A 12,390-nucleotide genomic window follows, 5' to 3' on the forward strand; every position below is an offset into this window, starting at 1 on the left:
TATAGCATAAAATATAAAGCAAAGACAATTTATATTTTAAATACATTTATATTTCAAAAACCAACCTCTAAATAGGAAGTTTCATGAGTTGTTTTGACAGTCAACCATTTGTGGGCAACATTCTCCAAAGGGTAGCCCTCAAATAGACAACAGAATTTGGTAGGACAGGCAATAGTTTGCTCCTCACTGGCATAATCTTCAAGAACTCATTTCCACATCCCAATTAAAATTGAAATGAGACACTTTGGTGTCAAATAAGTATAAAATAGTTTAAAATCCATAAACAACTACAAATTATATGAAGAGGGGAGACAGGTTTGCTTTGCTTATTATTCTAACTAAGGAAGTTACAGACCTTTGAGGGTCATTGTATAGAAAGGTGACTGATTCATATCTGCTATCAAACAATGATGAAAGCATTGGCATACAAATTGATAATCAACATAAACTAAAGAAAAATATTCTCTATGAAACAGGCATTCAAATGCCATTTGCAAAAGAAATGGAAAGAGTAAAGAGATATGAGCCTCGAGATTGTGTTCTAGACCCAGAGGTGACCTTAGGCTAGTCATGTGTCTTTAATCTGGTCACTTAGTCTCAACATGCTCAATATTTAAACCAGTAGAATGCCCACTCACACCAAATTCACAAACCATGACGACCAAATGATCTAATAAAAGACTTTTTAAAAATTGAAAAGATGTTCCTTCAGTATGGCAATTTGCTGGCACACGATTTTGGTATATAACAGGATGTCACTGTATATTCCTATCCATAGTGGCTGAGTTATCATCATAGTGTGATATGTGTAGTACGTAGAAATATGTATGTAGGAATATGGAATTTACCTTCAGAGAAAAGTGCAATTCTCATATATTGATGAGTTTTTTCTTAATTTAGTGTGGGCATAAGCTCAAAGTTTTGAGTCGACTGTATGACATCTGTAGTGGCCATTAAAATGCTGAATTATCTGAGAATGCACTGCATATACAGAAATGCTATGGTTATTGACATGTAATGGCACTGATTCAGTATTTACTTATTTTCCCAACAGCATGAAAAATAAACACTCCAAATTTTAAGAATATCTGTTGTGTCTTTAAAATTCCCTTTTTTTTGCTCTAGAAATCTTAACTTTTAAGATTCCTCTGTTGATGCAAATAGAAAAGTAGGCCTGATGTTATAGAAATTTATTTTCTTTATTTCTCACTGTGATCATAGCATAAAGAAATGTGATCCAAATTGTTTTTAAACATTTTGTCCACATGAAAACTTAAAATGGATGAGTAGAATAAGACAATAAGTTAAAGTCAAATATGAAATGTCTTAGAATAATAAAATGGTCTTGATTTTTTCCTGTAGCAATAAAATGACCAAGTGCAATGACTTGATTTAATAAAGTCATGTTTCAAAAGCTGCTACTATGACTATTTTTAAACATAAAATTTCCTAATTTAAGATATTACTCTCTCTTTTTTATTGTTACATATTGGATGTGATGAGTCTTCCAATATTCCAAAAAGTCCTGAGTTCACAAATCAGTGTAAACATATTGATGTGTTTTCAGGTACTGTAAAATCTATGTTTTTCTTGGAAAGAAAAAAAATCAAATAAAAAAGTAACTGCTAAAAAATGGTTATTATTTTAAGCTTACCATCACTAAAAGCAAGAGCAGGAACAAAAATAACAATTCCACTGTAGAATACCTAGAAAGAGAAGTCAGATAAGGAACATTGGTTACCAAGCATTGTCTTGTATAAAAAAAGGCATAAAAGGTAATGAAAGACATACATACTCTGCGCCTCTCACATTTATATGTTTTCTTGAAATACATATTTTGGAATAATTATTTGAAGTACTGGGTTCCTGACCTTATTGAGTTTGCTGTCCTAGTTCCACTTATATCACAAATTGGCAGCTAAATGACACAGTGGACCACCTGATGGTAGCTGAGCAACCCAGGGCAAATCATTTAATCTTCTCACCCTCAGTTTCATCTATAAAATGAAGATAATAGCATCTATTCCACAGAGTTATTTCAAGGGTCAGAGAAGATATATAAAAAGCTTTGCAAACTTTAAAGTGCTTTATAAATATTAGCTATTATCAAAATCTAATTTTTTCCTTAAAAGTCATTAAATTAGTTGAAATAAGAGGAGTTGCTCTTTTATTTCTTTTCATTCATGCCTGTGTTAAATAGATATTTTTCCACGTTCTTTAAAGAGGATTAGTGAATAGAGATCAAGACTGACTACATACATTGCAGTCAGTTCTTTCCTTCCTGCTTCAAAAGGAAAATTCCTAAAAAGTCTTCTCAGTAATAGTATTTTTAAAAGAATATTTTGAATCTTTTGGTTTGTAGATTTCTTTGGCAAAAGAAGTAGGAATAAACTGTTTCTAAGAATTATCTAAAAAAATCTAAGGGTTGGAAAGGATCTCCGAGATCATCCCATTCTACCTCTACTTGAACAGAAATCCTTTTTGTAATATAAAGGAATTAAGACCTGTGAAAAGTATCCCTGATATCTCTCTGAGGAATCTTGTTCCACTTTGAGACAGTCCAACTACCAGAAAAATTTTTCTTACATGAAGACAGAGTTTATACTGTCATATATACAGTATATCTCTACAGCTTCTACCCTTACTTCCTAATTCTACTCCATAAGGTCAAGCAGAATAAGGCTAATCCCTATTTCATAAGGCAGATCTTGAAAAAATTAAGGATAGTCATATTTTTTCCTAAATTTTGATCAATTCTCATTTGACATGTTTTCCCCTTTCACCATCTAGGCTACCTAGCTTCTTTCTTTGTCAATATCTTTCCTAAAATGAAGCTTCCTTTATAAATGATTGTTGCATATTCAAATAAGTTCTCTGAATTTATAAAATTTATTCCATGATTTATTATGTTGAGTATTTTGAGTTCCTTCTGCTATTTTCTATTTTCACATATATTCTAATTTAAGATTTCATTTACATATCAATAAGCTTTAAAATACTCTAGTTTACAAAGGAGAGAATAATTCATTAAATTACTTGCCATTTGAAGAATAAAGACAACTGTTCCAATTAGGCGAATGAATTTATTAAATCGAAGTTCTAAGTACTGTAAATAAACAAAAGAGCAATTTTGTATTAGGAATATGCGAGGTAAAAATTTTCAAAAATATTGAACACATTTCCTTTTTCCATGAGTAAATAGTTCTAGGTAAAGATCTAAACTTCCCTCTACAGATTTAAGAAAATAAGGAATATCACTCTATCCCCTAATAATTATGCTGCTTTCACTATGTAGAAGTGGTTAGACTTTAAATAGTAATCAAAAGAATGCTACTTCAGGGTCTAGAACAGGTCAATTTAATTTGAGAGGTAGCTAACAGGGTGGATTAGGGTTTTCATTACCCACAGGATTTGGGGAATTCCAAATTCTTTTCTCCCCAATTGCTGAAACACCTTTGAGACTGTGTAAATAGAAAGTCAATAGTCAAAGCACTGAGTAGCTGAACTGAAAGTCAGTAGGGAAAGGAAAAGATGAACTCTAGGAAAAGTCAAGTTACTGAGTGGTTCCTAGTTTAACCTAGATACTTCCCAATTACCAGGTTGATTTTTCCAAAACCCTGTTTTTGACCTGTTGTCACTACCCTAACTCAATAAACTGCAGTGGTTCCTAATTACTCCCAGAATAAAGTTGAAAGCCAAAGTTGTCTGTCTGGCTTGTAACCTTAAACAATGCCCTATCCTATCTCTCTCTTATAACATTTTCTTGTATTCACACACTTTACAATCAACCTTTTATCCCTCACACACCATTACTTCAGGGGGCCAAAACTTTTCATTACCTGTCCTCTAAGCCCAGAAAACTCTCCCTCCTTACCTCCCCCCTCCTTGGTTTTCTAAATAACTGCTCAAATCTTGCCTTCACCAAGAGGCCTTTCCAGGGGCACACCTCTTCCTACTATTGCCTTTTCTCAGAGATTACTTTCCACATATTCTACATCTTTCTTCTAAGCATAAGATTATTTACATGTTGTCTCCTTCATTAAATTGTGACTTCTTTTTGGTCAAGGGACAATGTGAGGAAAATATGGAACCCCAAAGTAAAAAGCAACTCATTGGCAGAGATAAGTATGTTTGTTGAACAAATTAGTGAAAAAGAACAAGACACTCCATGAAGATATGCTCCAAATGGATGTACAACTTAGAGACAAAAGTTCAGATTAAAAACAAATGAGAAAAGCCAAAAGGAAATCATCTTTCAGATTTACACACAATTGAAAGCTTAAAAATGATTTTCCCAGAATCATTTAGCCTATCTGTGTCAGAAGCAGTATTTGAAGCCAAATCTTCCTGACTCAGGAACTGTCTAATCACCATATCATCAACAAACCAGAAATAGGGATGATGAGAGAAATAAAATGGAGAAAATTGATCACATTTAAAAAAAATATGTACAAATAAAAACAATAGTTACAATTGCAAAGGAAATCCTTAAAAAAGGTAGCTAAGATAGAGGGGTAAGGAACACTTAGGGGTTACTACCTATCTTCAAGACAACCACAATAAAATGAAAACACATTCAAAATGAATCCTGGAGTGGTAAAACCAACCAGAGAGGGTGAAACAATGCTTTGGCTCAACTGTGGAGAGATCGCAAGAGGGGCCCATCTCCCTGGGAAAGAAGAGAAGAACACATTGGGCATGATACAGCACAAGTAGCTGGGGAAAGAACATAGCTGGATTCAGTCCAGCCTCAAGTAAGGAAGGGGTCAAAATAATGGGATACACTTCAAGTGGAAGTTGGGGCAACACAGCCCAGCACAGTGCAGCTATAGCAGAAGCCAGGTGAAACACAGAGTGGGAAACAGAAGATGATGACCTAGAAGCAGCAAAAGTTGTTTCCTCTATGAAATCCCTTCTACACCAAACAAAAACAAAGTGCTTCAAGGGGGACAGAAAATCAAATCCAACAACAAGACAGAGCTGAGGGACCCTACTGCTCAATTTAACTTAAAACGTGAACAGAGAAGTTTGAATTCTTGGACTTAAGGAAAAGAAAGAAGGAAGGGTCACAGGGTCTCTCCCCCAACTACTGTGCTGAGACTCCAGTAGTTGGTGGGATCTTAACAGAAGGGTTCCAACCTGGACAGAGTGCCTTGCTACCATAACTACAGGAAGCTTGGGGCTCTGACCAGAGCTGGCAAGGAGGTAGCAGGAGGAGAGAAGCAGAGAAGAGGTCAGGCTTGTTGCAGACTTCAGTCACCACACCTCCATTTTGGGCCTATGCCTTTGGAAGTTTTTGGAAGTTTTGGCCACAGGGCACATTCAGCTCTGCAGGTCAAGGCACATTCAACTGGCTTCATACAGTTTACCAACAGTGCAGAGAAGAAGCCTCCAGAGGGCAGAGGGGCCCAGTCTCATGGAAATGGCAGAAAATCAGAATCACAAGGGAGCAGGGTGGACAGAGAGCCAGATTTGGTAATGGGGTGGAGCTAGGGATCTCTCCTGCTTAATCCAGCCTGAAAAGTATGCAGATAAAGTCAAATTCTTGGGTATAAGGGAAAGATGCAACACCCTTCCCCCATTTATTGCACTGAGACCTGCAGTAGGAATCTGACTGACTGGGTTCCCACGGCAAGGGCTGTAACTACAATAGAGTAATTTTGTATAATGACACAAAGCTTGGGGCTCTGACTGGGTGACTGGCAGAAAAGAGTAGAGTATAAGACCAAGAATAACTAACTACCTTCAGCCTTTACTGGCTGCTGAGGAAGATATGGCCTCAGGGCACATTAATTCAAATGATCAGCTCCATCAGCCTAATCCAGTTCATCAGCAGAGCAGAGAAGAAGCTCCTTCAGGGCAAAAAAGGCCAAAATCACAGATCCAGCAAATAAACAGAGGATCAAAAAGACAGCCAATAAGGAGGGGGAAAGAAGAAAAAAATGTGTAAACAACAGAAAAAGAAAAAAGAAATTGCAATAAAGTTTCTATTTAGGTAATGAACAAAGAACAAATAGAACAGAGGACTAAGGAACACCAAGATAAAACTCAGGAACTCCAGCAAATTGGACTCAAACTCTGGAAGAACCCAAAACACAATTCAAAAAACAATTAAGAGAAGTTAAAAGAAAATTGGAAAAAGATATTAAAAGAAAAATAGATCATCTGGAAACAGAGGCACATGAACTAAAACAAGAAAATGGTTCTTGAAAAACAAGAATTGAGACTTCCAGTCAAGATGGCGGCTCAGAGAAAGCTAAAGTTCAGATCTCCAGAAAACCCTTCCCGACCGATCTCAAACTATAAGCTCCTAAGGCGCCGAAATTCAAAATGATCAACAGCACAGACCCTGGGAATCCTCCTCCTGGACCTGGACCTGGATCAAAAGGTACGGCCCCCCTCAATAGCCAGAACCCGAGATCACTTCGGACCTAAGGGGTAGGAGCGCAGAGTCCAAGGCTCTGGGAAGCCGCGGCCCCTCCCCGCTCAGAGAGCAAGGTCCTCTGAAACAACAGCAACCCTCAGGGCGGGCAAGACAGCCTCACGGGCTGGATCCTGCTACCCAAGTCTCAGTGAAAGTAACTGCCCTCGGAGCTCCAGGAAGCCGCAACTCCTTCCCCCGCAGAGAGCAGGGTCCTCTGAAACAACAGTAACCCTCAGGGCCGAAGAAACACCGTCAAGGCCAGCTATTGTGAAGGCAACTTCCAGAAAGCAACCCCACCCAGTCTAGTCGAGGGGGCACCTTAGCAGCAGGGAAGCAGATAGAGCAGGGGTAGAGTGTGGCCCCCTGGTCCGACCCTTCCATTCCAGTTCCAGTGAAAGTCATTGCCGGAAGGCATACTCAATTTAACCCAGGGAAAGCTCATAGAACCGACAATCTGCCCAGGACTAAAGCCTCTGAACACCAGACAGAGATAAGAAAAGCTAATCCTCCCCATTCAGAGATGGCAAACTCCACAGAAGCACAGAAGCCCCCAAATCCCAAGAAAAATAAGAAGAAAGGGGCAACTTTGGACACATTCTATGGAACGAAAATACAAAATACAGAGGAGATAGAAGACGATGCACAAGAAAATGCTCCAAAACCTTCCAATGGAAATGGAAACTCTCCACAAACATATGAAGAATTTGAATCAGAAATGACCAAAAAGATGGAAGCCTTCTGGGAGGAAAAGTGGGAAATAATGCAAAAGAAATTCACGCATCTACAAAACCAGTTTGACCAAAGTGAAAAGGAAAACCAGGCTTTAAAGGCGAGAATCAGGCAGCTGGAAGACAACGATCGAGTAAATGAGAAAGAATTAATAAAGAAAAGCCAAAATACCAAGAAATTAGAAGAGAACATAAAATATCTCACCAACAAGGTGACAGATCTGGAAAATAGAGGGAGAAGAGATAATTTAAGAATAATTGGACTTCCAGAAAAGCCAGAAATAAACACCAAATTCAACATCGTGATACAAGAGATAATCAAAGAAAATTGCCCAGAGATTCTTGAACAAGGGGGTAATACAGCCACTGACAGAGCTCACAGAACACCTTCTACACTAAACCCCCAAAAGACAACTCCCAGGAATGTAATTGCCAAATTCCAAAGCTCTCAAACAAAAGAAAAAATCCTACAGGAAGCCAGAAAAAGACAATTTAGATATAAAGGAATGCCAATCAGGGTCACACAAGACCTTGCAAGTTCTACTCTGAATGATCATAAGGCATGGAACATGATTTTCAGAAAGGCAAGAGAGCTGGGTCTTCAACCAAGAATCAGCTACCCAGCAAAACTGACTATATACTTCCAAGGGAAAGTATGGGCATTCAACAAAATAGAAGACTTCCAACTTTTTGCAAAGAAAAGACCAGAGCTCTGTGGAAAGTTTGATACCCAAACACAAAGAGCAAGGAATACCTGAAAAGGTAAATATTAAAGAAAGGGAAAAATGTTATCTTCTTTTACTCAAACTCTCTCCTATAAGGACTACATCTCTATCAATCTATGTATACTAACATGTGGGGAAAATGTAATGTATTAATAGGGGGTAAAGAAAGACCAAATAGAATAATCTTTCTCACACAAAGATTCACATGGGAAGGGGAGGGAAAAAAACTCCTATAAGAAGGAGAGGAGGAGAGGGGTTTTTTAATTAAACCTTAATCTCAGGGAAATCAACTCTGAGAGGGAAAAACACCCAGCTCCATTGGGATCTTGAATTCTATCTTACCCAACAAGGGTAGGGAGAAGGGAAAACGAAGGGGGGGAGGGGGAGAGGGAAAACAAAAAGGGAGGGAAAGAGAGGGGGGAGGGGAGAGAAAGAAAAGGGAGGGACTAAAAAGAGAAACATCAAGGGAGGGGACAAGGGGGACTGATTCAAAGTAAATCACTGGACTAAAAGGTAGAGCCAAAGAAGAAAAGGTTAGAATTAGGGAAGGCTATCAAAATGCCAGGGAGTCCACAAATGACAATCATAACTTTGAACGTGAATGGGATGAACTCACCCATAAAACGTAGACGAATAGCAGAATGGATTAGAATCCAAAACCCTACCATATGTTGTCTTCAAGAAACACACATGAGGTGGGTTGACACACACAAGGTCAGAATTAAAGGATGTAGTAAGACCTTCTGGGCCTCAACTGACAGAAAGAAGGCAGGAGTGGTAATCATGATATCTGATAAAACCAAAGCAAAAATAGGCCTGATCAAAAGGGATAGGGAAGGTAATTATATTTTGTTAAAAGGGACTTTAGACAATGAGGAAATATCATTAATCAACATGTATGCACCAAATAATATAGCACCCAAATTTCTAATGGAGAAACTAGGAGAACTGAAGGAAGAAATAGACAGTAAAACCATAGTAGTGGGAGACATAAACCAACCATTATCAAATTTAGATAAATCAAATAAAAAAATAAATAGGAAAGAGGTAAAAGAAGTGAATGAAATCTTAGAAAAATTAGAACTAATAGATATATGGAGAAAAATAAATAGGGATAAAAAGGAATACACCTTCTTCTCAGCACCACACACCACATTCTCAAAAATTGACCATACATTAGGTCACAGAAACATAGCACACAAATGCAGAAAAGCAGAAATAATGAATGCAGCCTTCTCAGATCACAAGGCAATAAAAATAATGATTAGCAATGGTACATGGGAAACCAAATCTAAAACCAATTGGAAATTAAACAATATGATACTCCAAAACCATTTAGTTAAAAAGAAATCATAGAAACAATTAATAATTTCATTGAGGAAAATGACAATGGCGAGACATCCTATCAAACCTTTTGGGATGCAGCCAAAGTGTTAATCAGAGGTAAATTCATATCCCTGAATGCTTATATTAACAAACTAGGGAGATCAGAGATCAATCAATTGGAAATGCAAATGAAAAAAATTGAAAGGGATGAAATTAAAACCCCCCAGCAGAAAACCAAACTAGAAATACTAAAAATTAAGGGAGAAATTAATAAAATCGAAAGTGATAGAACTATTGATTTAATAAATAAGACAAAAAGCTGGTACTTTGAAAAAACTAACAAAATAGACAAAGTACTGGTCAATCTAATTAAAAAAAGGAAGGAAGAAAAGCACATTAACAGCATTAAAGATGAAAAGGGGGACAGCACCTCCAATGAAGAGGAAATTAAGGCAATCATTAGAAATTACTTTGCCCAATTATATGGCAATAAATACACCAATTTAGGAGATATGGATGAATATATACAAAAATACAAACTGCCTAGACTAACAGAAGAGGAAATAGAATTCTTAAATAATCCCATATCAGAAAATGAAATCCAACAAGCCATCAAAGAAATTCCTAAGAAAAAATCCCCAGGGCCTGATGGATTCACCAGTGAATTCTATCAAACATTCAGAGAACAGTTAATCCCAATACTATACAAACTATTTGATATAATAAGCAAAAAGGGAGTTCTACCAAACTCCTTTTATGACACAAATATGGTACTGATTCCAAAACCAGGCAGGTCAAAAACAGAGAAAGAAAACTATAGGTCAATCTCCCTAATGAATATAGATGCAAAAATCTTAAATAGGATACTGGCAAAAAGACTCCAGCAAGTGATCAGAAGGATCATTCACCATGATCAAGTAGGATTTATACCAGGGATGCAGGGCTGGTTCAACATTAGGAAAACCATCCACATAATTGACCACATCAACAAGCAAACCAGCAAGAACCACATGATTATCTTAATAGACGCAGAAAAAGCATTTGATAAAATACAACACCCATTCCTATTAAAAACACTATAAAGTATAGGAATAGAAGGGTCATTCCTAAAAATAATAAACAGTATATATCTAAAACCATCAGCTAATATCATCTGCAATGGGGATAAACTAGATGCATTCCCAATAAGATCAGGAGTGAAACAAGGATGCCCATTATCACCTCTACTATTTGACATTGTACTAGAAACACTAGCAGTAGCAATTAGAGAAGAAAAAGAAATTGAAGGCATCAAAATAGGCAAGGAGGAGACCAAGTTATCACTCTTTGCAGATGACATGATGGTCTACTTACAGAATCCTAGAGATTCAACCAAAAAGCTAATTGAAATAATCAACAACTTTAGCAAAGTTGCAGGATACAAAATAAACCCACATAAATCATCAGCTTTTCTATATATATCCAACACAGCTCAGCAGCAAAAACTAGAAAGAGAAATCCCATTCAAAATCACCTTAGACAAAATAAAATACTTAGGATTCTACCTCCTGAGACAAACACAGGAACTATATGAACACAACTACAAAACACTCTCCACACAACTAAAACTAGATTTGAGCAATTGGAAAAACATTAACTGCTCATGGAAAGGACGAGCCAATATAATAAAAATGACCATCCTACCCAAACTTATTTATCTATTTAGTGCCATACCCATTGAACTCCCAAAAAATATCTTTACCGATTTAGAAAAAAACCATAACAAAGTTCATTTGGAATAACAAAAGATCAAGGATATCCAGGGAAATAATGGAAAAAAAAAACACAAATGATTGGGACCTTGCAGTCCCAGACCTCAAACTATATTACAAAGCAGCAGTCATCAAAACAATTTGGTACTGGCTAAGAGACAGAAAGGAGGATCAGTGGAATAGACTGGGGGCAAGAGACCTCAGCAAGACAGTATACTATAAATCCAAAAATCCCAGCTTTGGGGACAAAAATCCACTATTCGATAAAAACTGTTGGGAAAATTGGAAGACAGTGTGGGAAATTTCGATTAGGTTTAGATCAACACCTCACACCCTACACCAAGATAAATTCAAAATGGGTGAGTGACTTAAACATAAAGAAGGAACCCATAAGTAAATTGGGTAAACACAGAATAGTATACATGTCAGACCTTTGGGAGGGGAAAGGCTTTAAAACCAAGCAAGACATAGAAAGAATCACAAAATGTAAAATAAATAATTTTGACTACATCAAACTAAAAAGCTTTTGTACAAACAAAACCAATGTAACTAAAATCAGAAGGGAAACAACAAATTGGGAAAAAATCTTCATAGAAACCTTTGACAAAGGTTTAATTACTCATATTTATAAAGAGCTAAATCAATTGTACAAAAAATCAAGCCATTCTCCAATTGATAAATGGGCAAGGGACATGGATAGGCAGTTCTCAGATAAAGAAATCAAAACTATTAATAAGCACATGAAGAAGTGTTCTAAATATCTTATAATCAGAGAGATGCAAATCAAAACAACTCTGAGGTATCACCTCACACCTAGCAGATTGGCTAACATAACAGCAAAGGAAAGTAATGAATTCTGGAGGGGATATGGCAAAGTAGGGACATTAATTCATTGCTGGTGGAGTTGTGAACTGATCCAACCATTCTGGAGGGCAATTTGGAACTATGCCCAAAGGGTGACAAAAGAATATCTACCCTTTGATCCAGTCATAGCACTGCTGGGTCTGTACCCCAAAGAGATAATGGACAAAAAGACTTGTACAAAAATATTCATAGCTGCACTCTTTGTGGTGGCAAAAAACTGGAAAACGAGGGAATGCCCATCAATTGGGGAATGGCTGAGCAAATTGTGGTATATGTTGGTGATGGAATACTATTGTGTTAAAAGGAATAATAAAGTGGAGGAATTCCATGGAGACTGGAACGACCTCCAGGAAGTGATGCAGAGCGAGAGGAGCAGAACCAAGAAAACATTGTACACAGAGACTAATACACTGTGGTATAATCGAACATAAGGGACTTCTCCATTAGTGGCGGTGTAATGTCCCTGAACAATTTGCAGGGATCTAGGAGAAAAAAACACTATTCATAAGCAAAGGATAAACTATGGGAATGGAAACACCAAGGAAAAGCAACTGCCTGACTACAGCAGTTGA

At 37.0% G+C, this 12,390-nt stretch overlaps 1 protein-coding gene across 2 annotated transcripts in view; it reads right to left on the bottom strand.

Moving 5' to 3' along the window:
* The window catches only part of LOC103101763 (sodium-coupled monocarboxylate transporter 1-like), a 228,164-nt gene that overhangs the window by 172,644 nt on the left and 43,130 nt on the right, over nucleotides 1–12,390 (bottom strand). For both annotated transcript variants that reach the window (XM_056798700.1, XM_007503479.3), the window contains 2 exons: nucleotides 3,041–3,106; nucleotides 1,655–1,706 (listed from right to left, as the gene is read on the bottom strand). In XM_056798700.1, the coding sequence (XP_056654678.1) occupies nucleotides 1,655–1,706; nucleotides 3,041–3,106 (118 nt within the window). The remainder of the gene's footprint in view (nucleotides 1–1,654; nucleotides 1,707–3,040; nucleotides 3,107–12,390) is intronic.

This window comes from Monodelphis domestica, chromosome 5, assembly GCF_027887165.1.
Source record: "Monodelphis domestica isolate mMonDom1 chromosome 5, mMonDom1.pri, whole genome shotgun sequence".
Classification (NCBI taxonomy): Eukaryota; Metazoa; Chordata; class Mammalia; order Didelphimorphia; family Didelphidae; genus Monodelphis; species Monodelphis domestica.